The sequence below is a fragment of the Mustela nigripes genome, chromosome 12 (assembly GCF_022355385.1).
Source record: "Mustela nigripes isolate SB6536 chromosome 12, MUSNIG.SB6536, whole genome shotgun sequence".
Lineage (NCBI taxonomy): Eukaryota > Metazoa > Chordata > Mammalia > Carnivora > Mustelidae > Mustela > Mustela nigripes.
The window spans coordinates 102,763,014-102,784,105 of record NC_081568.1 but is presented as its reverse complement, the minus strand read 5'-3'; the positions used below and the strand labels follow the sequence as shown (position 1 = coordinate 102,784,105).

At 35.0% G+C, this 21,092-nt stretch overlaps 1 protein-coding gene across 4 annotated transcripts in view; it reads left to right on the top strand.

The window, feature by feature from the left end:
• The window catches only part of AP3B1 (adaptor related protein complex 3 subunit beta 1), a 284,409-nt gene extending 263,614 nt beyond the window's left edge, over positions 1-20,795 (top strand). For all 4 annotated transcript variants that reach the window (XM_059418118.1, XM_059418119.1, XM_059418117.1 and 1 more), the window contains 3 exons: positions 3,439-3,536; positions 8,606-8,744; positions 20,073-20,795. In XM_059418118.1, the coding sequence (XP_059274101.1) occupies positions 3,439-3,536; positions 8,606-8,744; positions 20,073-20,226 (391 nt within the window). In that variant the 3' untranslated portion in view covers positions 20,227-20,795. The remainder of the gene's footprint in view (positions 1-3,438; positions 3,537-8,605; positions 8,745-20,072) is intronic.
• Positions 20,796-21,092: the final 297 nt, after the last annotated feature.

The following is a 21,092-nucleotide window of genomic DNA, read 5'->3' as shown; positions in this document are numbered from 1 at the left end:
CGCAAGAGGGAGAAGCAGACTCCTTGCTGAATAGGGAGCCCAGTGGACCGTGGGATCATGACTTAAGCTGAAGACAGACGCTTAACTGACTGAGCCACCCAAGAGCCCCTATGTAGCTACCTTTAATCAATGGCACAAGTGGTATCCTTCAGGACTGTTGGAAAGGAATCATTTCATCTGTAATTAAAAAGAAAATACAGGTAATGATAGTGTAATATAATTTCACCCAGTGGTCACATTTTAATTGTATTCCTCTATTAGTGAAATATTTCTACCATGCCCTCCCTACATGTATAAATATATTTATATATATTATATATGCCATATATCTCATATATTATATATTTATATATATTATATATAAATGGCATATATATAAATTTTATTTGTGTGTGTGTGTGTGTCCCTATCCATTTACTCCATCAGCCTTTACTTATTTCTTCCAATATGACTTAGCCTTCCACTATATCAGGTGTGGTCTCATCCATCACCATATCTGTCCCTTTTAATTCTAAAATACCCCCATTTCTCCTGTTCTCAGTGCTGCCCACCCTAGGAGTGCAGCCCTATATAGCAGAATAAAAAAAGTAGATCTAAAGCAGCATCATATAGCAGATTCTGGAGTAGGATAGACCTGAGTTCAGATCCCAGTACTGCCACTTGCTAGCTATGTCACCTTGGATGTGGTATTTAACTTCTCATCAATAAGTTGGGAGGTAACAGAGGCTGCCTCTTAGGATCATTGTTAAGAATTACTTAAGTAAAACACACAATGTAAAAACCCCTGCCTAAACTATTGAATTAGATTCCTAACTAATCTACTGCTTTGGGTTTCTCCTCTCCTGCATCTTACATGCTGCCACTAGAGTTTCTGAAATACAATAGGATCATTTATTTAATAACAATGTGAAAAGTCTCTGGTAGTTTTCCTTGTTTGTTAAAGAAACATTGAAACACTTTTATCTTAGTTATATGCATGAAGTAATCATACACTTGATAATACAAATCAAGACATGTTAGAGAGTGAAGGTAGACATTAACTGAACAGGATTTCATGACAACCACCACAAACTGAGACTGCCCTGGGAGAAGGGTGAAGGGTCACAAATGAAGATGGTATTCTTTACAGAGTGCTGCCAGCCTCATCTGCTGACATACCACACTGCTCACCATTCCAAAACAGAGGTCTAGAATACCTGGAATGCCCCTCTCCATCCTGTTGGAAGTCCATCTCTACCTCACTCCTGCAGAATTAATCAATCCCTCTTCTGCGGACTATAATACTCTCCACATATCTCTAATGTACCATTTACCATTTTATAAACCTAATTGAACTCTTCCTCTCTCACTGACTTATAAACCTTTAGGGTCAGTCTCACTTGTCTTTAAATCTATCCCCAGGTACTTGCACAGTACATGGGATTTGGTTTGTATTCAGTAAATGTATTTTGAGTTAATAAGTAAATTGGATTTGTGGGTTTGCCTTAGACAATCCACAGGTGGATGATTCAAAACATTATTTATTTGTTTGTTTATTTATTTATTTATTTTTGGCTGGTCTTTGCCTTGTTCCATCAAAAAATAAAAGGCAGGGGTGCCTGGGTGGCTCAGTGGGTTAAGGCCTCTGCCTTCGGCTTAGGTCATGATCTCAGGGTCCTGAGATCGAGTCCCGCATCAGGCTGTCTGCTTGGCAGGGAGCCTGCTTCCCCCTCTCTCTCTGCCTGCTTCTCTGCCTGCTTGTGATCTCTCTCTCTGTCAAATAAATAAAATCTTAACTGAGTAAATAAAAGGCAGCTTATAAAAATACATTCTATATAGCATAAATACGGCTTTTCTTTTTTTCTTTTCATAAAGGGTTTTTTAACCTCATGTTTGTTATTTTTTTATCCACAGTTCCCATCTCCCTGATCACCTTCCCACTGATCGTGGAATGCAGTTCTAACATGAAAGTAGAAGTACTTTTGGGGATAGAATCTTTCCTGATAAAAAGGAATAGTTGTGGTTGGCTCACTTATTCACTACTCTTCCATTATCACTATTTCTTTTTCAACGGAATGGAAAAGTGCTACCTAGAGATGAGGCAGCCATCTGGCAATCATGAGAATGAAAACCAACACACTAGGGAGCTGGAGTTGAAAGCTAGAGAAACCTGGGTCCCCAGTAGCATCTTTAAGCCATTGAATCAGCCTTTGGTAACTCCAGGATTTATTGTATACTAAACAATAAGTGTCTTACTCTTAGTTGAATTTTATGCTTATTTGCAGCCAAACATATTCCTCACTGACACACTCATCAACTTAACTTGAAATATGTAACCTAAAAAAATTTTTAAAGAAAGTTTAGTAATTTTTTAGAGGTTAGTATCTGTCCTAAAATTAAAATCAATGCACTCAGTATTATTATTCTATCTGATATGGATACAAAGTTGCCTTTCCTAAATCCTTCATATCCTGTTATTTGAAATAATAACTTTTACCACATGTTGATCAATAATGCTAATGAAAAACACTACTAAAAAATGGGAGTTTTTGTTTTAAAACAAGTTTGCAGGTGAGGTATTGCTTTATTAGCGTATATCTAAGCACAGTATGGTCACTACGTTTTATATTCTACATTTATTTTTACTAAAGACTAATTTTTTTAAAGATTTTATTTATTTGACAGAGAGAGCACAAGCAGGGGGAGCAGGAGAGGGAGAAGCAGACTCCCCACTGAGCAGAGAGCCTGACACAGGGCTTGATCCCAGGACCCTGGCATCAACACCTGAGCCAAAGGCAGACACTTAACTCACTGAGCCACCCAGGCACCCCTAAAACTAATATTTTTTCTTAATATTTTATTTATTTATTTGACAGACAGAGATCACAAGTAGGCAGAGAGGCAGGCCGAGAGAGAGAGGGGAGGAAGCAGGCTCCCCGCCGAACAGAAAGCCCGATGTCGGGGCTCCATCCCAGAACCCTGGGACCATGACCTGAGCCGAAAGCAGAGGCTTTAACCCACTGAGCCACCCAGGTGCCCCTAAAACTATTTTTAAATGGAGATCTTAACATCTTAGACTATAGCACTCCATTTTCTACCCTTTAAACATACACAGTAAAGAGAAAATATTACTTCTTTATAAGCTGCATGAAGCATTCCTTTGGTAGTAACGGGTATGTGTAGCTTTGATGCTTATCTGTTTTTAAAAGTTCTACATCATCAAGTGGTATTATTTACTATAACTACATATTTCTTTAAAAAATTGTTTTCCAATTGACATAACAGATGTATTTCTCAGCAAATAGTGTTGAAAAATTTTTCAAGTCTTTTTAGCTGTGCTAGTTAAGCCAAGATCTTATACTGTATTTGCTGACATATGCTTTAATTACATTTAACTGCATAGTATTAAAGAGAATGTTTTTTAAGGATTTTGTCAGCTTTGATATGTTTTTCTCGTAGTACCAAGGACGATTGCTTCAATGTTAATATTCAGCCACCTGTTGGAGAACTGCTTTTACCTGTGACCATGTCAGAGAAAGATTTTAAGAAAGAACAAGGTGAGAGATTACTACAATTTACTATAAATTGACATCCCAAATGATATGTGCTCATTCTTCTGTCTGGTCTCTATAATAAAGTACCATATATACATAGCCATTAACAGATGTCTGTGAATAATCTTCCAGTTTTTGCTAATTCTTTAAAATAACCTTAAAAGTATGTGTTTGTCTACATTCATAACATACTTGAAAATTGATTAATATGTCTTTAAAATAATAAATTGATTAACTTTTCACTTCTGGGAGTTGTGGGTTTAGCAACCTAATGAACTCATGTGTTTTGTATTAGTGAAAATGTGAGGAATTTGAGACTTACCAAAGTTCTACCACTATAAATATTGTGTCTCTGTGTTTTCTTTTACTGTAGAACTGTTTTTCATGTCCTACTAATGTATTTCTCCCTGTACATCTTAGGGTGCCCCACGCTTCAAGAAAAGCCATAGTTTTAACATCAAAATACCTCCATTTTCTTTTGATGGAATTCTATAGTAGGGAAATGCTGTGTTGCCCGGATGTATCAGAGCTGAAATATTTTAAAATATGCACTTAAAAAGAAAATATTTTCAGTAGAATGGAAGTATTAATATGTTGCGCTTGCCCAAGAGTGCAGGATACCTACTAATAAAAATAAATTTTATTTTCTTATATGAATAAGGGGAAGCTACTGTGACTTGGTGTGTTTAATTAAAGATTATATAAAACTAGGGCATATTTAAATGGAATAGTCAATAATTTTTTAAAGTTTTTGTGAAGGTAGGCTATTTTTCTCTCTAAAGGGGTTATCATTCAAAGATTCCTTCATCTTGGTGTTCGTTGAATCATATCCGTCATGCTTCCAGAAAGTACTGGGCACATACAAATACCTATACCTAAGGAGAAAGCCATGCTTCTTGGCACTCCATCATTATAGTGCCAGAGACCTTTCTTTCCTTTTTTCTTTTTTTCTTTTGCTATAAGCCATCGCAGTCTATAGTGTTCCAAAGACCTGTTGTAGAAGAAAATTTCATACAAGATTTAAATTAATAGTCATCTTTTATTTTCTGCCTTCTTAAGTGGTAAAAAAAAAAAAAAAAAAAAAAAGAATGATTAAATTCCTCTTTGCATTTGCTTTTCTTGGAAGTTTATTATTACTACAGAAGAAAACCATCTTTGTGATTTTATGATTTTATTTTTCTGTTGATGAATTGATGCTTACATTTGCTATTCTTACCCTTTGCTGGCTAAAGCGTGCCTCTCTGCTTTACACCTTCTCAGCAAATCCAGGTGAGTGGCACATAAGTGACGATTAAGGCTCTGGCACATTTGTTATTAAGGGGATATTCTTTTCTTGAAAAGTGCTACTAGAGTATATCTAAAGCAGCAGATCATTGTATACCTTTTCTATCCCTCAGCTTTGGTTTAGAATACTTGATATTTCGATTAAGTGTTCTGTGCTCTGCTGTGACTGAGGGATTTTTCCCTGACTAGCCATACAGAACCGCAGCGCACGAGAGAGGTGCGCTCGCAGAACAGCTGTGGTCCTCTGTGGAGTTGTTGCCAAAATTCCTTTTTCTTCTGCCATTTTACTTGTATGGTTGTTGATTATTTGTCTGAATAAATCTGGCAGCTGTTTGCTATGTTTAATAGAGCAGAAAGGCTACTCTGAATAAAGCTATTTGAAAATTTGTTTATATGAAGTATTTGTAAATCCTTGCAAGTCTCTTGGCATTTCTGTATCATTCTTTCTGTCTTCCTGAATTCATTCTTTGATATGGGACTTGATGCTGGCAAATTTACTACAATTTTAAAGAGTCTCTTCGATAGCATCTTTTTAGTTATAGATTTCAGCTGGTTTGATAATCGAGGTCTCAATTCTGAACTTTACATATGTATTTGTTTTTATACTACTCTAGGAAGAGCTTAGCTTATTTCAACAAATGATGCCTAGAAAGGACTCACTCACTGAAAATCATAAACATCCATTTCCTCAGATTTTATCAATGCAAACATCTGTATGGTAAAATACCAGTAAATTTAAGAAGCACCTGTGTGTGTCATTACTTGCATACATTACATATTTTTTCTACTTTAAATAAAATGAACTTAGATACTTAGTACTTCATTTCACAGGGCATATATTTTAAGGCTCAAGGAATGCATTAAATGCATTAAAGTAGGAAAAATCATAAAGATGAAGAATATTATATTTTTATACTAAAGATGTACATAATTAAAAGTTTGTACAGTATTAAATAAGAGTGCACCAAACACATTGTGCATATTAACCTATTTTAAAATGAAAAGGGTTTTATTTCTGTCATTGTTTTCTTGGTTGTTGCATTTAGAGTTCTATAGCTAAACATGCATGTTTATAAGGTTGGTAAAAGAAAGAGTGGTGGTTTATCCTAGATATTGAAGTTACCTATAATATTCATATCAAGAACTTTAAACCAGAAGCAGAATTTTTTTCATTGAGCTTTGAACATTGGTTGAACATGGTTAGAATTAGTTAATGATCTAGCTATAGAATGATTTTGGTACTGTAAATTTTGAGATCCTCTCCAAAAAAATTGGTTTCTTAAGGCTGGTTTAATTATTATAAGAGATATAAGTCAACTGTTTATTCCAAATTCCCTTCTCTTATTTTCTTTTTATTAGAAATCTAAAACTTAGAGAAAATTTTTAATTGTGTTTTCTGACATTATTTGATATATATTTTAGCAGTTAAGTACAGCTGATTAACCTAAATTAAGTGCTCTGTCCCCCTGCCTCTCCAAAATTTATATAAATACTAATGAAGTAACAAATTTTATAGTCTGACAATTTTGAAGTATTTTCCTGGTAACTTTACCTTTATTGTGTGTGAGCAGCCTATATGGTATCTAAAGTCTGTTTATTGTGGGAGAAACTTTTAATGATACCTTGGCATATTTTTCTTTCTTGTTAATTTGAGAATTTCTGATATATTTTCATTTAGAAAAATCTCTGGTTTAAGAAACCTAGAATGTTTACTTAATTTTATTATGATTTATGCATCCATCTTATGGTTTCCTAGCTAGCAAGATGCTAATTCTTTAAATGGTCAGACATTTACTATTTTCTGGCCCTTAACTACCACAAGCAATCATATTTGATGCCCCTTAATTAGAGCACCTTTTTTTCTTTCCAGGTTCTTTTTCCACCTCAGCAATCGAGACAATACATTTGCTTACCATGCTGCTCTCCTAAGTGTTCTTTTGCATGTAAATTAATCTTGATTCAGTTTACACTGTCATGCTGAGTGGTACAAATTGCCTATAACAATAAAACAGCATGAGTTAAAAATAAAGGGGGGTGGGAAGGCAGATTGAATGTGTGCCTTACTTGATAGGATGTTACTTTGCTTTATGCCAATACATTAGCTGACGATAATGAATCTTCTGTTCTGAAAAGCATGGTTTAGTTGATTTTTTAAATTTTACTTCAATGGAGCAGTACCTTGTCTTTTATAGACCAAGTTAGACAAACCATTAATGACAAGAGTGTTAAGGTTAAATATGAAGCAATGCATTCACTTCTCTGAGTGCTATCCATCTTTCCATTTACAGGAGCTTGACAAAAGTACTGGCTTTGTACAACATTTCCTTTAATTACATGCTGCGGGAAACAGGCTTTTAACATAAACATAGTTGCATTCATTTATTCAGCAGTTGCTCTTCAATAGAGCTTAATGGAGAAGGTTTAAATCCTAAATGAGTACACACATCTCTCAGCAGTGTTATGTCAGCAGCCACTGTGCTTTACTTAAAAGCAGTGTTTGACTGCTTGTGTAGTTTTTAAAGCTTTTGCCTAATATTGAAGTTAAACAGTCTAAGACAGAACATAGTGTCCCCGAATTTGAAAGTGGTTAGTAAAACCTGCTCTTTGTTAAAAGCTTAGATAAGTCTTTTTACAGTGTTGGGCTTTCGAAATTTTGTGCTGCTAATCCTAGGGGTTCTTTTAAATTTCAGGTCCCATTTGCAGTAAATAACTAAATTAAATACATAGCCCTGAAGGTTCAGAGCCTTTTGGAAACATAAAATCAAATTTAACCATTTTTATACATTTGGTAAACTACTGTGCACATATAAAATGTCTCAGAAGTTCTCATTTCTACTAGATACCATTAGATGTTGATGACTTTTATCACCAGTCCAGGTAGATGACATTTATTATAATTATTCTGGGTTTTTTAACCTCGCTACTAAATTTCAATTATTTGTTCCAAGGGTTTGGCATGTTATTGAATTTGTTCACTGAACATTTTTACATGAAATTTTTATATTAAAGGCATGTTCTATGTTAACTGTATGGTTTTTGTTCATGATTTTGCTTAACTTTGTTTTTTTTTTTTTCTTAAATATTTCTTTAAAATGTCTCTGGAATTTCCAGATTTTCTTGATTTTCCATTTACATTTTTTCCTTTGTTTCCATATGTTTTGCTTCAGAAATTTCGGTTGGAGTTTTCATAATTAACAGTATATTTCTGTTCACTAGGCAAATGCTATAATATTTAGGTATGAATATAATATAGCTACTTAGATACATGTGCATTTTTTAGAACCCCATAACTGTTCAGTGACTTTCAGTCATGGCTAAGATAACTTTGATCCATCAGTTGAGGCCATTCATCAGGTAATGTTGCTAGTTATTTCAGCTCATTTTGATTTGTTCTTAGGCAACATTTCGCAAGAGAGATCTCTGAATGAAAACGAGAGGGAAAAAAACACGTAAAAGCATACATAGTTGACATAGTCCAAATGAGTATATTTTAAAGGGACTGAAATTGAATAGAATCTTTGTGAGTCTACATTTTTATTTTATAATTTTGAAAATCCAATTTATTAAGAGTTATGTTCCACTGCATTTTTATGTATTTCCTACATGGTAAGGATTTAAAATTTTTTATAACATTTGCAATTATTTTAATTCTATGATAATTATCTTGAAAATTATATTCTGGAATGGCATTTTTTTTAAGTTTTTTAATTTTGGCTATGAATTTGAAATCGTTTTAATGTAATTTTCCTAAAGAGATGAGTAAAGAGAGCCTTCTTTTGCTCTTACAGGAATGCTAACAGGAATGAATGAAACATCTACTGTAATCATTGCTGCACCACAGAATTTCACTCCTTCGGTGATCCTTCAGAAGGTTGTAAATGTAGCCAATGTAGGTGTAGTCCCTTCTGGCCAAGATAATATACACAGGTAGGTTCACCAACATGTGATGTGGAGATAACTTGTATGTATATATATAATTTTCACTTCATAAATATATAATTTTCACTTCATATTTTTCCTTCAAAACAGTAACCCTGAAACCTGTATGTGCCCCCCCTTTGTTTCTGATGAGATATTTGATTGATTGGTTTGTGTTACGGCTCTCTTCCCTGTTTATGCAATCCTTAGTACATTGGGATGTACTGTCCTGAAGGTCAGTGTACTTGTATTTTATAATAGCTTGGTGATTTGTAAAGGTACTATTTGTGAGCTGTGGTTAAGAATTTATTCTATTTCACCAGTCAGTGGATTTCCAGGAAGAACTGTTTTATAAAGCAGTGCAGTTGGACTTTTTTACTTGAAATGGAGGAAGTTTGGGTACCATATACAGAGTTGCTTTTCACAGCAGTCCCTTGAGACTGTTTCCAGTAATAAGGAGCTACTAGAAAACCAGCATAGGGCCAAATGCAGCTTCTATTTCTTAGACCAGATATATCTTCACCACGGAGCATTTAAGCATGAGATCCAAGTCATTTGTCCTTAAAGGTAGCAGAGAATGTGATTATTATGGTTGCCCTCTTTGTGATCTATGTGTGCCAGTAGCTTGAAATGAAAGTAAAGACAAAAATGATCCCCTTAAACGAACATGCAGTTATTACTTAGTCCTATGTGAGCTTAAAGGAATTCATTAATTCCACCTTTAATTCCTCTGCCACCCCATTGCCAGTAGCATACTTCTGCCTTTATCCATGTATTTGGAAAATGAATTTAAAATAAAAAAGAATGCCTTCAGACCTTTAAAAAATGTTTTTGAAAAAAAATTATTTTGGGTGGGTACCTGGCTGGCTCAGCTGATAGAGCATGGAGCTCTTGATCTCAGGATTGTAAGTTTGAACCCTACATTGGATGTAGAGATTACTTAAAAATAAAATCTTAAGTTTTTTTCAAGTTAATACAGGGGTAAGAGAAACCCCCTTATAAAGAGTGTTTTAGATTTATCTGAGATCGGAATTTTAGATTTATCTCTGCCATTACTGGGCTTGGTAATTTGAGACAAGTTATAACTTCTTATGGGCTTTAAGATCTTCATCTCTTTAGGAAGGGGTGACAGGGAAAAGAGGGGGTATTGAAATGAGAGTCTGTCTTAATCTGTGGAAGAACATTGGTCTTGGCCTCAGAGGAGCTGAGTTCAAGTCTTGATCTGCCATTATTTGTAGTTGCCTAACATCATCTACTAATTGGGACAGAATGAAAACTGCATGTGCTAATAAAAAAACAAATTTACCCTATTTTGAGGAGATTTGTTTTATTTTAAGAGAAACATCCTTAGTTAAGTTGCAGTTTAAGAGGTCTGATGCTTCCATTTCCTAATTTCTAGCAGCCCTACCTATCTCATATAGGGTGATGATAAAATAATAAAATGGGTATTAGGTCATCATGCTGGTACCACCATGCAGATATAAGTTATCAGTTACTGTTGTTCAATAGGGGAAAAAGTGAACAGAAGGCTTTTCAATGAAAATATTTTGGTTCTGAGTTTCCTCTTTTAATTGTTTTCTGCTTTAAATACTTCTTACTTTCCTGGGTGATTTTCTCTAGCAGAAATTCTTTGTTTTATTTATGGATACTTTGAATTATTGAAATTCCTACAACACTAAAATATCCTACACCAACTATAACTTTTAGCTTATACAGTCTGAAATTTTACCAGACGCATCTAGTATCCAGCAATACTTCAGTCCTGCTTTAATATATCCTTCTGTAATGTACAGAAAGGCATATAGTAACCCTTATTTATGGTGGAACTTCTGATTTATTTTTTGTTTTGTTTTATATGTGGGTTAACTTTTCTAAAAGCAATGGCAGCTTTCCATATTTTTGTTTCTTAGAAGAAAACAGCCAAATTATCTTCTCAAAACCAACTCAAAAGCTGCCTTCTTATTAGGAAATAGACTAAGAAAGACACTTAGCACAGTTGCATAATTTTTATTAGTCCATCGTTTGCCTATAACTTGTCTTGGTGGTTTAGAACTTAATGTCTGTTTAAGTGATTAAATTATTGTCAGTTCTTAATTATCTGTACTAATTCAGGGGAGACACGCAACTAAGAACTGTTTATATTTGGCTTTGGAATGCAAAGATTGCCTCCAGACTTAATGTTTATGGTCCTCATACACATCTGCAATGTCTTGACACTTTTCTGATCCAGCTGTATGATTGGCTCTGTAACTTGGGGGAGGGGCCCAGGTTACTACTGAGTCAAAAGTGAGAAACATGCCTATCTATAATTAGGATTAGGTTGTGCTGTCTTAATGTGCCTCACAAGTCTCTTTAGATATAATTGAAAATGTTTGCATTTGCTCTCACAGTTAAAGTATGACTGTGTTAATGTTCTAAATTTTAGAAAGCTTCTAGGTAATAAACACCTGGAGTTACTTGCATTTTCCATAGAGAAATTGTTAAAAATTATCAACCTGCATAGTAACAGTTTTTTGCCATTCTTTTATATTCAGTAACAAAACAAAAATGAACAATTGTTAGTAAAATCTGTACCAGTGCCTTTTTTAATGTCATTTAAAATGAAATCCCTGTGAGCTTTTTGAATGACTCCTTTATAATTTTGTGACAGTTGCTTTTTAAGTTTATGAAGACTAGAACCAAAGCCATTCTTTTTTTTTTTTAAGATTTTATTTATTTGATAGAGATCACAAGTAGGGAGAGAGGCAGAGAGAGGCAGAGAAAGGGAAGCAGGGAGCCTGATTCAGGGCTCAATCCCAGGACCCAGGGATCATGATCTGAGTCAAAGGCAGAGGCTTAAGCCACTGAGCCACTCAGGTGCCCCCAAAGCCATTCTTGTATTTATTAATGGTAATTGATTTCAGATTACTTAAAAAACAAAAACAAAACAAGTGTGAAAAGCATTTTGGATGTTAGTATTTTAAGATGGGAAATTTCACTATGGTGTATTATTCTTGACTGGCCTATGTTCTACTTAATTTTTCAGGATCTTTTATTTCTGAGAGGACTTTTTAATAAGCATCAGAGTATTCTTTCCGACCATTCTATGAGTAAAGTTTCCATTGTCTTGATTTTGGAATAATTTATTCCCACTGCTCTTAAAATTTAAATAGTTTTTACATTAAATGCCAAGTTAAAAAAAGAATTAATATAAGAATTATTTGAGAAAAGGGAATCTTCATTAATATGCAGAAGTGTGTAATTGCATAAAGTAGACATTTTAATTGAATACATAGCAGAAAATGGTTCCTGCATTTCAACAGAGAATGGCCTCCATTAAGAAAAAGTCAATTAAAGGAGCACAAGTTTTATGGAATTCATTTTAAAAAACAGGAGCATTTCTTATGTTATTAACTGCTTTACAAGATCAGTAGGAAACTGTGTATCTATTGTTGGATGATATGACATTTAGTTTTTATTTTCTAAATGAGCAGTAGTCTCAGAAAGCCAACCAGTAAACTATTGAGATACAACTTTATTTTCATTTCTCTGGTACTTGCTTGGTGCTTGAAAAAGCTGCTCTTTGAGAACAAAACCATCCAATTGAGATCTACAGAGTTATGATCATTATGGCAACCTGCTATTTTCTAGATTACAGTTACCACATGATAAGGTGTAATACAGAAAGGAGAATTTAAATAAAGTCATCAAAAAAGCATTTATTAACCATGGAGCTGAACATCTTCATGTCCTGTATTAGATATTCATATTAAAACATGTGAGATTCTATGCATTATAAAAGTCTTAAAGCATATTATTTAAGACAGGGCTAATAATATATAAATAAAGTATATACAAAGGGCAGAGTGAACAATAGTAAACCAGTAGATGAATGGACTGCAAAGAGAAAATATTAATATTCAGTATGTTTAGGGGAAGAGAATTAGAGAGACTAGCAATGGGAATCTTAGGTACATTCAGAACCAGGAAAAATTTCCTGTGTTCCTCTGAGAAAGAAATCAAGTAAGGGTTTATGACTGATGTTTGTATTGAACAGTGTAGAAACCGTGGTGCATTTTCTTTTATTACGTTGCTTGTCCTCTCATAAAGGTACTAATATATAGTGAGCAAAAAGAAGAAAGCTAAAAATCTGTAGTTCCAAAATCTTTAAGGCTTTTCTGTACAAAAGAAACCTGTGGAGGTTGTGTAAAACTGGGACCTACACCGGAGGGCCCAGAAGTCTGCATTGTAGCCAGTGGTCTAAACAGTTCTAAGGCCAGTAATGTTCCAGAGTTTACAGTTTGCCAGTGCCTCATATTGTCAAGAGTTAATGACAGCTACATGACACATGTTAAAGTGTATTTTTCCTATTTTCGCATTTCCTTTTTATAGATTAAGAGATGCTAATGGAGGAGATGTTCGATTCTTGGTTGTTTCTTATCACCATGCCGTTGTGCTCCAGCAACGGTATATTGTTAATTATATTAGTGTATTGTAGTCCTGTCTGTGAAACAGTCTGAGACCGCAAGTAGAAGTTTGTCTTTCAGCAGTCCCAACCATTACACATTTTAACCCAGTTTCTGGAATTTTGACATTCAGTAACAGTGGTGTTGTTAAAAAGAGTTGTCATACTACCTACTCATCTTGCCCTTTCATGAACAGCAAACTGACCCTATGAGGGGAAAATGTGATAATTTGAGTGAAAATGAAAAACCTTGTCTCTGCCATGATTCTGTTTTAGCTCTTATTAGCTTATTCAATAAGGCCCAAGACAGTTTTGGGTTTTTTTGTTTTTTTTTTTTAAGATTTTATTTATTTGACAGAGAGAGACACACAGCAAGAGAGGGAACACAAGCAGGGGCAGTGGGAGAGGGAGAAGCAGGCTTCCCACTGAGCAGAGAGCCCCACATGGGGCTCTATCCCAGGACACTGGGATCACCACCTGAGCGGAAGGCAGATGCTTAACAACTGAGCCACCGAGGCGCCCCCCAAAACAGTTTTTATTATTAACTTGTATTCAATACTTGCAGTCCTTTCCCCACCCCATGTATCTTAATCTGTGTTTGGATCTTGTTTACTGTATCACTTCTTGAATTTGCAAATTTTGAATACGTGCAACTTATGAATAATTACAGTCTTAAGAGAATGAACATTGTTTTACCTATTGTTACTTAGGTCCTTAAGTATTAGGAAAATCTGGTACTGTGGCTAGAATACTGTATCCATAGCAACCTGGCAGTCAACTTTTTAATTTGCCAGCATACCTAAACACAGTTTATTTGTTTCAGGTTTAAAATCAATAATCTTTTTATTTAATTGAAGTACATGTAAAGAACGACTTGTTTCATTTCTAGGCCTTCAGCTCATCCAGTGAATCACTGATATGATATACATGTTTAATGGTTATTTATAGGAGAAATACTGGTATATACTACCGTATCCATCATAAGATGTCTATGCTGTGCAAGTCCATTCGATATTTTTTGAAGGCTTGTGACAGGTTTTCTTGGTGCTAGGGTTACAAACATGAATGGCATAGGTACTTCTTGTTGGGGTCTTTGATATTTGCCTTTCTTCTGTTCTTAGGTTGCTCAGCCTTTGGGCTATTGTTTTTGTTTGTTGTTTTATTTATTTTTCCCTTGTAACTGTGAAATATTTAAATACCAGATAATTCTGAAAAACCATAATAGAAACAAGTGTCTTGGTGCCCTAATTTTATAAGCCCTGATACTATAGTAACCATACATCAGCTGTCTTAAATTCTTTTTTTTTATAAACAGTTGTTAGTATAAAGATATCAGGCTTTGGTCTTTTGTCCTGTGTAACAAATTTGGGGTCTCAAGGGGGCCAAAGATTCGTGGAACCTCTTTAGAAATCAGGTCTTTCTCAGGTTGGAGATTGTCCACTAGAGGGCAGCACTGCTTTTTTATCTGCTGCTTTGATCTCTGCAAGCTCTGTGAGCAGCATTTCATTGAAAAACAAATGTGGACCTCAGCTAATTTTTACATGGAAAGCATATTTTGATATTTCAGAAATCACCAAAACTACACAGCTGATTTTTCTTTAAAGCATTCTTTATTTAAGTTTTCTTTAATTCCACCATTTGTGAGGTAATACTCTGTAATACAACAGTTTTACTGATAGGAATATATATAACTGTTTTCATGTGGAAATGAAAGAGAGGTATTCTTGATGATTTTCTTTCCGGTTTGATAATTTTATAAGGAATCAAAGAGAATGGGGTAAGAATTTATGTGTTTTACTATTTGCCCATCCCATCCCACCCCCACCAAATAGACAAACCAAAAATGCTTTGGAATAACTGGAATATTTCATGTCTTCTTTGAGAAAGCACACTTAGAGATATATTTATCTTTCCTGTATAAAGAAAGAGGATGCATCATTGACAAGATAGTATGGAGAATCATTTTTTTATACCATGTTTAAAGACTAGAACAGAATACAGAGAATCCTAAGTTATGATGGCAGCTCTTTTTTTTTTTTTTTTAACTCTTTTCATCAGATTGTCAAAGGAAGATACTATAATATTGCTGGCTAATTTTTTTTAGTTATAGGAAAAAATACATTGCTTTGGATAAATTCCCTAAACTTGAATCACATGTAATTTTTTCCCTCAGTATTAATTCTCTTAGGTAATGGGCTAAACTTTAAAATACAATCTTATAGTCAACAAAATGGAATTTTTTTTACAACTCACAAGTTCCCTGTTTAAAATTTTCTGTATTAACTCAACATAATAAGGACTTATCATTTTAAATTTTTTGGAAAACAATGCTCCAAATCATCAGGCTTTAGTATTTGATGTTAGGATGCTTATTCAAACCAGTATTTCTTATATATAATGATTGTGTGACTTCATTACACATTTGTCAACTTTGAACTAATTATTTTTATACAGCTAGGGCAGGGCACTGCATCTTGTGATCGTCTTTCTTACTAATAGGATTCTGTCTGCTTCAGCAGGCAGTAATTGAAGGCTTCATGTACAGAGTAGGGGGGAAAAAAGTTTTAGCCTGAGTGGGCCATTGTCACAGCTTCTGGTAACCAGTAGAACAGAAAACACGAGAAAATTGAACTCAGAATAGGAAAATCAGAAACCAGGAAGACTGCCCAAGAGAAGAAAAAGCATGTCTTAGAGCTGTTGCATTAAATGTAGCAAATAAGATTCTATTTAAAAATTTTTATGTTGTGAATACCCTGGAGATTGATGCTGTCTCTCAGATAAATACTTTTTAATTCATGTTGTCCTGTTAACATTGAAGTTGTTCAAACAATTGAGTTGTAGGATTTCTTTTCCTTCTGATAAAAACATTTATGGTCTATAGCCAGCTTCTCCATAAATCTAATAAAAAGTATGGTTTAAGTGCATGAGGGAATAAGGCCATGTATTATAGATAATAAATTTATACAGATTTGTTGTTGTTATCTGAGCTTTTTTCATAATTCTGTCAGTAGTTAAGACAAATTAACTTTTTAGAAAAGTGGTATCTTCATTTAGGTTTGGCAAGCAGCTTATTTTGTCTTTTTCTTTAATCCTAAGAATTCTTACAAACTTCAAAGATTAAATGTCAATTGCTAGAGATAATAGACAAAAAGACATGTAATGGAATGAAATACAGATATATCTAAACAGTTTTACCTTCTCAGTTGGTGATTACAAACAGCGAGTGCTTGGTGGTGGAATGAAAATGAAAAATAATGAAAAATACCTAGATGGTATCCTTTTAATAACATGGAGCCCATCATACATAGGCAATACGTCTTTAACTGTCATCCTCTTATTTGTTCTCATTTGTGGTGGTACTGGTGTTCGAGGTTGGTTGGCCTCCCAGAAGTCTCTCCCTGTGTTACAACTCCATTTAGGAAGGTTTTATGTTTTTCATTGCTGGTGTGTCTTTTGAGGGAATGGGAGGTGGGGGATATTTAAAATTTTTTAAATCTTTAAGGTCAGAAATTAAGAAGTTGTTATGACAAAGCACCAAGTCAAGCTGCTTTAAATTCCATAATGGTGCAAATTCAGGTACACAGTTTTGAAGGGAAAAATCTTCCCTCTTCAAGTTTTTGGAACAATAATAGATTATATGCATATTAGGTAAATAAGAAAACCTTAATTTATCAGTGCATTTTGCATATTTGAGAATGTGTATAATCCAGAATCAGAATACTTGGGTTCAAATTCCTGCTCAGCCATTCACTAGCTATGTGCCCATGAGCAGATTTCTCAACTTCTGTGGGCCTCAGTTCCCTCATCTATACTGTGACTCGCCTCGCAGAATCAAACGAGTGCCCGCTACACAAAGCACTTAATAAATGGCAGCTGTGGTTATAAGTACGGTAATCCAAAAACTTCACATGCCTTCTGAAAAAGTTTGGTCACAGTGTTCTTCTTCATTTGAGGTCAAGTACAGAGGTTCTGATGTCAGCCATTGAATTTAGCATAGAAGTGTTTGACCAAGGCTGACTTTATAATCAATGTTTCTTATGTCTGAAAGCTAGCTGTGTGTTGTTTATTAACTGGTACTCTTTCCCTAACTGTCTTTCAGTGGATTTTTAAAACATAGCCTGTTCAGGCATTAAATGATTAAGAAATTTTGGGTGGTGGCTTTGCTTTTCATGGACCACAACAAACCAGTTGTACTCATGCTGTGTTCCAATTAAATACATCCTTTTTGAACTGTGAAATGAGAATGTCAGAACATCTGATCTTCTAGTCTTCTGCTTTAAAACATTGCTTCCACCATTTGTGTCCACTAGAACAGAGACCTAGTTAAAAGGCAATAGCTTTTTCACCACCTAACAGATTTTATTGCTAGGACAATTTGTTTAGCATGTTACCACTGTAGTGTAAGCAAAGACCTCTTTTCTTTCAGACCTCAGTTCTTACAGTATTGAGAGCTTTGTGGTAATAGGATTTCAAAAACATGTACAGGAGACTAATTTTAATCTCTGTAAACATACGTCAAAATTGACGTTTGTCTCTGCTGAATTTATATTATTGTACCATCGACTCTAAGTTTTTAGTGGAAAAGAGATAAAATGTGCCTTGGGGCTGTACAACCCTGAAATTCAAGTGCTTTTGTGTCCCTATTCAGACATAATCTCCTTCTCTGCAGTCCCAAGGCACAAGTGTTAAGTAAATAAAGGGACTAATAAGACTATTGTTTACATAATTATAACCCTGTCAGACATAGGGACCTCTGTTGAAATATGTGTTAAATGAGGATTTGATGATGACCAGATCTGTGGGGGAAAAAGTTACATAAATGAGTAGGACAGCAGAGCCACCTAGTATCATTTAGTTTAATAGACAAGGTTTAACAGAAATACAGAAACAGGATTCTTCTATGAACCAGAAGAACCTCAAAATTGTGGACAAAAGAAATGCATAAACTTGTAAGGGGTATTAGGAAAGAGGGACCTTTGAGGGCTGGTGATTTTTGTGTTTTCTAAAAGATGGAATTAGGTACGCAGTTCCTTATGTCTTATGTGGACATCTGAAGAGCACACAGATGTGTATAGTATGAGAGCTTTAGAAAATCTCTTTAAAAACACTGGTATGATTTCTCTTTTTAAACTGGTCACTTACACTTGCTTCTCTCAAGTAGAAAAACTGCTCTGTCAGACTCCTTCCCAGTCTTCAGTGTGTTTGGAGAGAGCAGCTTTCCATGATTGCAGAAAACACAAGAATAAATGACTAGGAAGACTTCTAACATATTTTACGAACAACCCACCAGCTTACATTTTAAGATACAACCTAAAAGTGTTGATAATATTTTCAATTATGTAAAATTAGTGTATTTGTTTTGCTTTTGAGTTATTATTCTGATTATTGTTGGGAAACTGATTTTCGTGATTCTGTTTAGGTCAAAAATGGCTTGTTAGGTTTTGAAATAAAAAGACTCGAATGTGTTATAAGATCTTGATGTCATTTTTTTAAAACTCAAAAAAGAAATTACTTTTCATTTAAAGAGAATCTGTTTCCTGCTTAAGTGGCTAATATTTTAATTAAGTTGGGAGTGAAGTTTTTCTGAGTGTCTCCTGATAAACTCCCTCTTTTATGTTGATGGTAATTAAACAGATCCCTGAGGACACCGCAGGCTCTGCGCAGGGCCCATGCTAATTGTCAGACATGAGACACTGACCAGTTGGTTTGCTCTTGAATAGTCCGCAGCGTGCTGTCAGCGCAGCAGTTTTATTTTTATGTATTGTGAGCTGTTGTCAGGGCTAACTGGGTGCCATTGTGGCTGAAGATGTTGCGCAAATTGAGGCAGATGGCTCAGATTCAGACACGTGTCATACAGAAAGGGGAAAGGGGATTGGCCCTGCAAAGTGGGGTCACAGCAGGTCACAGACCTGCTCTACACTTGTTAGTGTTTTCAAAAGCTCATGTGCGGCAACTTTGTTTTTCTCCAGTCATCCCTGCAATCAAACCCCCTCCCCCCCCAAATGCGTGGAACATGCTCCATGTGGAAAATGGAGGCCTAGGAGGGTACCGTCCTCTTCCTTCACGTCTCTGGGGCTCAACTGTGCGTGCAGAATGAATTAGCAGGATTGACAGAAGTTCATTGTGCCTCCAACGGCTTTTCAGTCAATTGCAGTGCTTAAAAGGCTAGTTTTGCTTTTAATTCCATGTAATTAGTAGATTCTTCATGTCTTGGAATTTAGTAATGGAGCCTTAGACCTCAAGTTTCCTCTATTCTAAAGCAAAAAGAAGTATCTAACGTCCTGAACATTTAAAAAAAAATCTAAAAAGAGGGGCTGTGGTGTTATACCTGGCTGTCATGTGATTTTGTTACATATCATCATCAACATTAGAGATTGAATTTGAATATTTTAACATGCATGCGTGAATTTTTGAAATGATATGAGTTTTATAATGTCCATAAAATTACCTAACTTCTTGCATAATCATTTTCACATACGAGGAATTAAAATTTCAAGCTCGTAGCTTTTCTTAATATGTTAAAAATAAAAATACAGTGGTTTATTTTAAATGGCCCTATGCATGGTAAAATATTAAATATCAAATGAATGACTCCCAAATACATATTAATGGAGAATTATTCACCTATATCTGTTATCCAAACTAATAAGTAAAATAGACTTCCTCTTCTTGTTCTGTTCTAAGAGTGCACTAAAATTACCTACCTGTGGTAAGCATGGTGCTAGGCAGTTTATTGATTTTTCAGAAGAATGCTTGGCTTTGGGTTTTTGGCAGTAGGGAACCTGTAAGAAATTACTGAGAAAAAAAATATTTTAAACCTATTTGAATCTGTGCTGTCTCCTTTCCCCTACCGCCCTCCCATGATAAAAGTCCTCTCTTTTTTTTTCCTTCAGGTTTGCAGCTAAAACTGTGCACAGTGGGTCGTTGATGCTCGTCACAGTGGAGCTGAAGGAAGGCTCTACAGCCCAGCTTATCATCAACACCGAGAGAACCGTGATCGGTTCTGTTCTGCTGCGGGAGCTGAAGCCTGTCCTGTCCCAGGGGTAACCTGCTTACATCTGGACTTCAGAATCTGGCACAGAACAAAAGTGCCTGGCATCCACTACTGCTGCCTTTCATTTATAATAATAGCCCTTCCATCTGGCAGTGGGGGAAGAATACACTCTTGACATTCTTGTCTCCTGCTTTAGAATGCTAGTGTGTATCTATCATGTATGCAATACTTTCCCCCTTTTCGCTTTGCTAACCAAAGAACATATATTTTACTGTCAGTTTTCTCAACTCTTGAATCCATGTGGCATTTTCTCTGTCCGGCTACTTCTTCTGGCCTTCTCCTCGTCCTTCTCTTTTTTCACAACAATGGACAGGAATTGAGTATTTTAAGTTCATTGGAAATCACCCTCCCTCCCGGTGTAAACAAAAATTAGCCTAGAAATAGTCTAAACGGCCTCTCAGCTTGATATCTGAAAATTGGGGTAGCATACTTTTTAGAATTAAATACAAAAACAACAAGATCTCTGCAAAATTTTGTTCTATGAATTTCCTGGTATTTTAATTGGTTATTGACAACGCTTGTCATGAAATCATCTCTGAATAATAAACTAGCATATGAATAACATGTGTCTTTGCATTTTTAATAAGAAACTGTGTGCAATCCCAAAGTTCATAAGCTGATATTTCTTTATTTTAAAGTAAATGGTTTGAGTGTTATATTCTGCAAAGAAGAAATCAGTGGGGGTTACTTAGTAAAAGAAAAACCATTTTCAAACTCAGGTAGATTTTCTAATTATGTTATAGAGTAGTTAACTCCAAGAAAAAAAATGTTGGTATATTTAATAACAACAACGAAAATCATGATGTTGTGAAATAAAATGTCTCTTTCTGTGCAATCTTGATTAGTAGAGATCAGATTA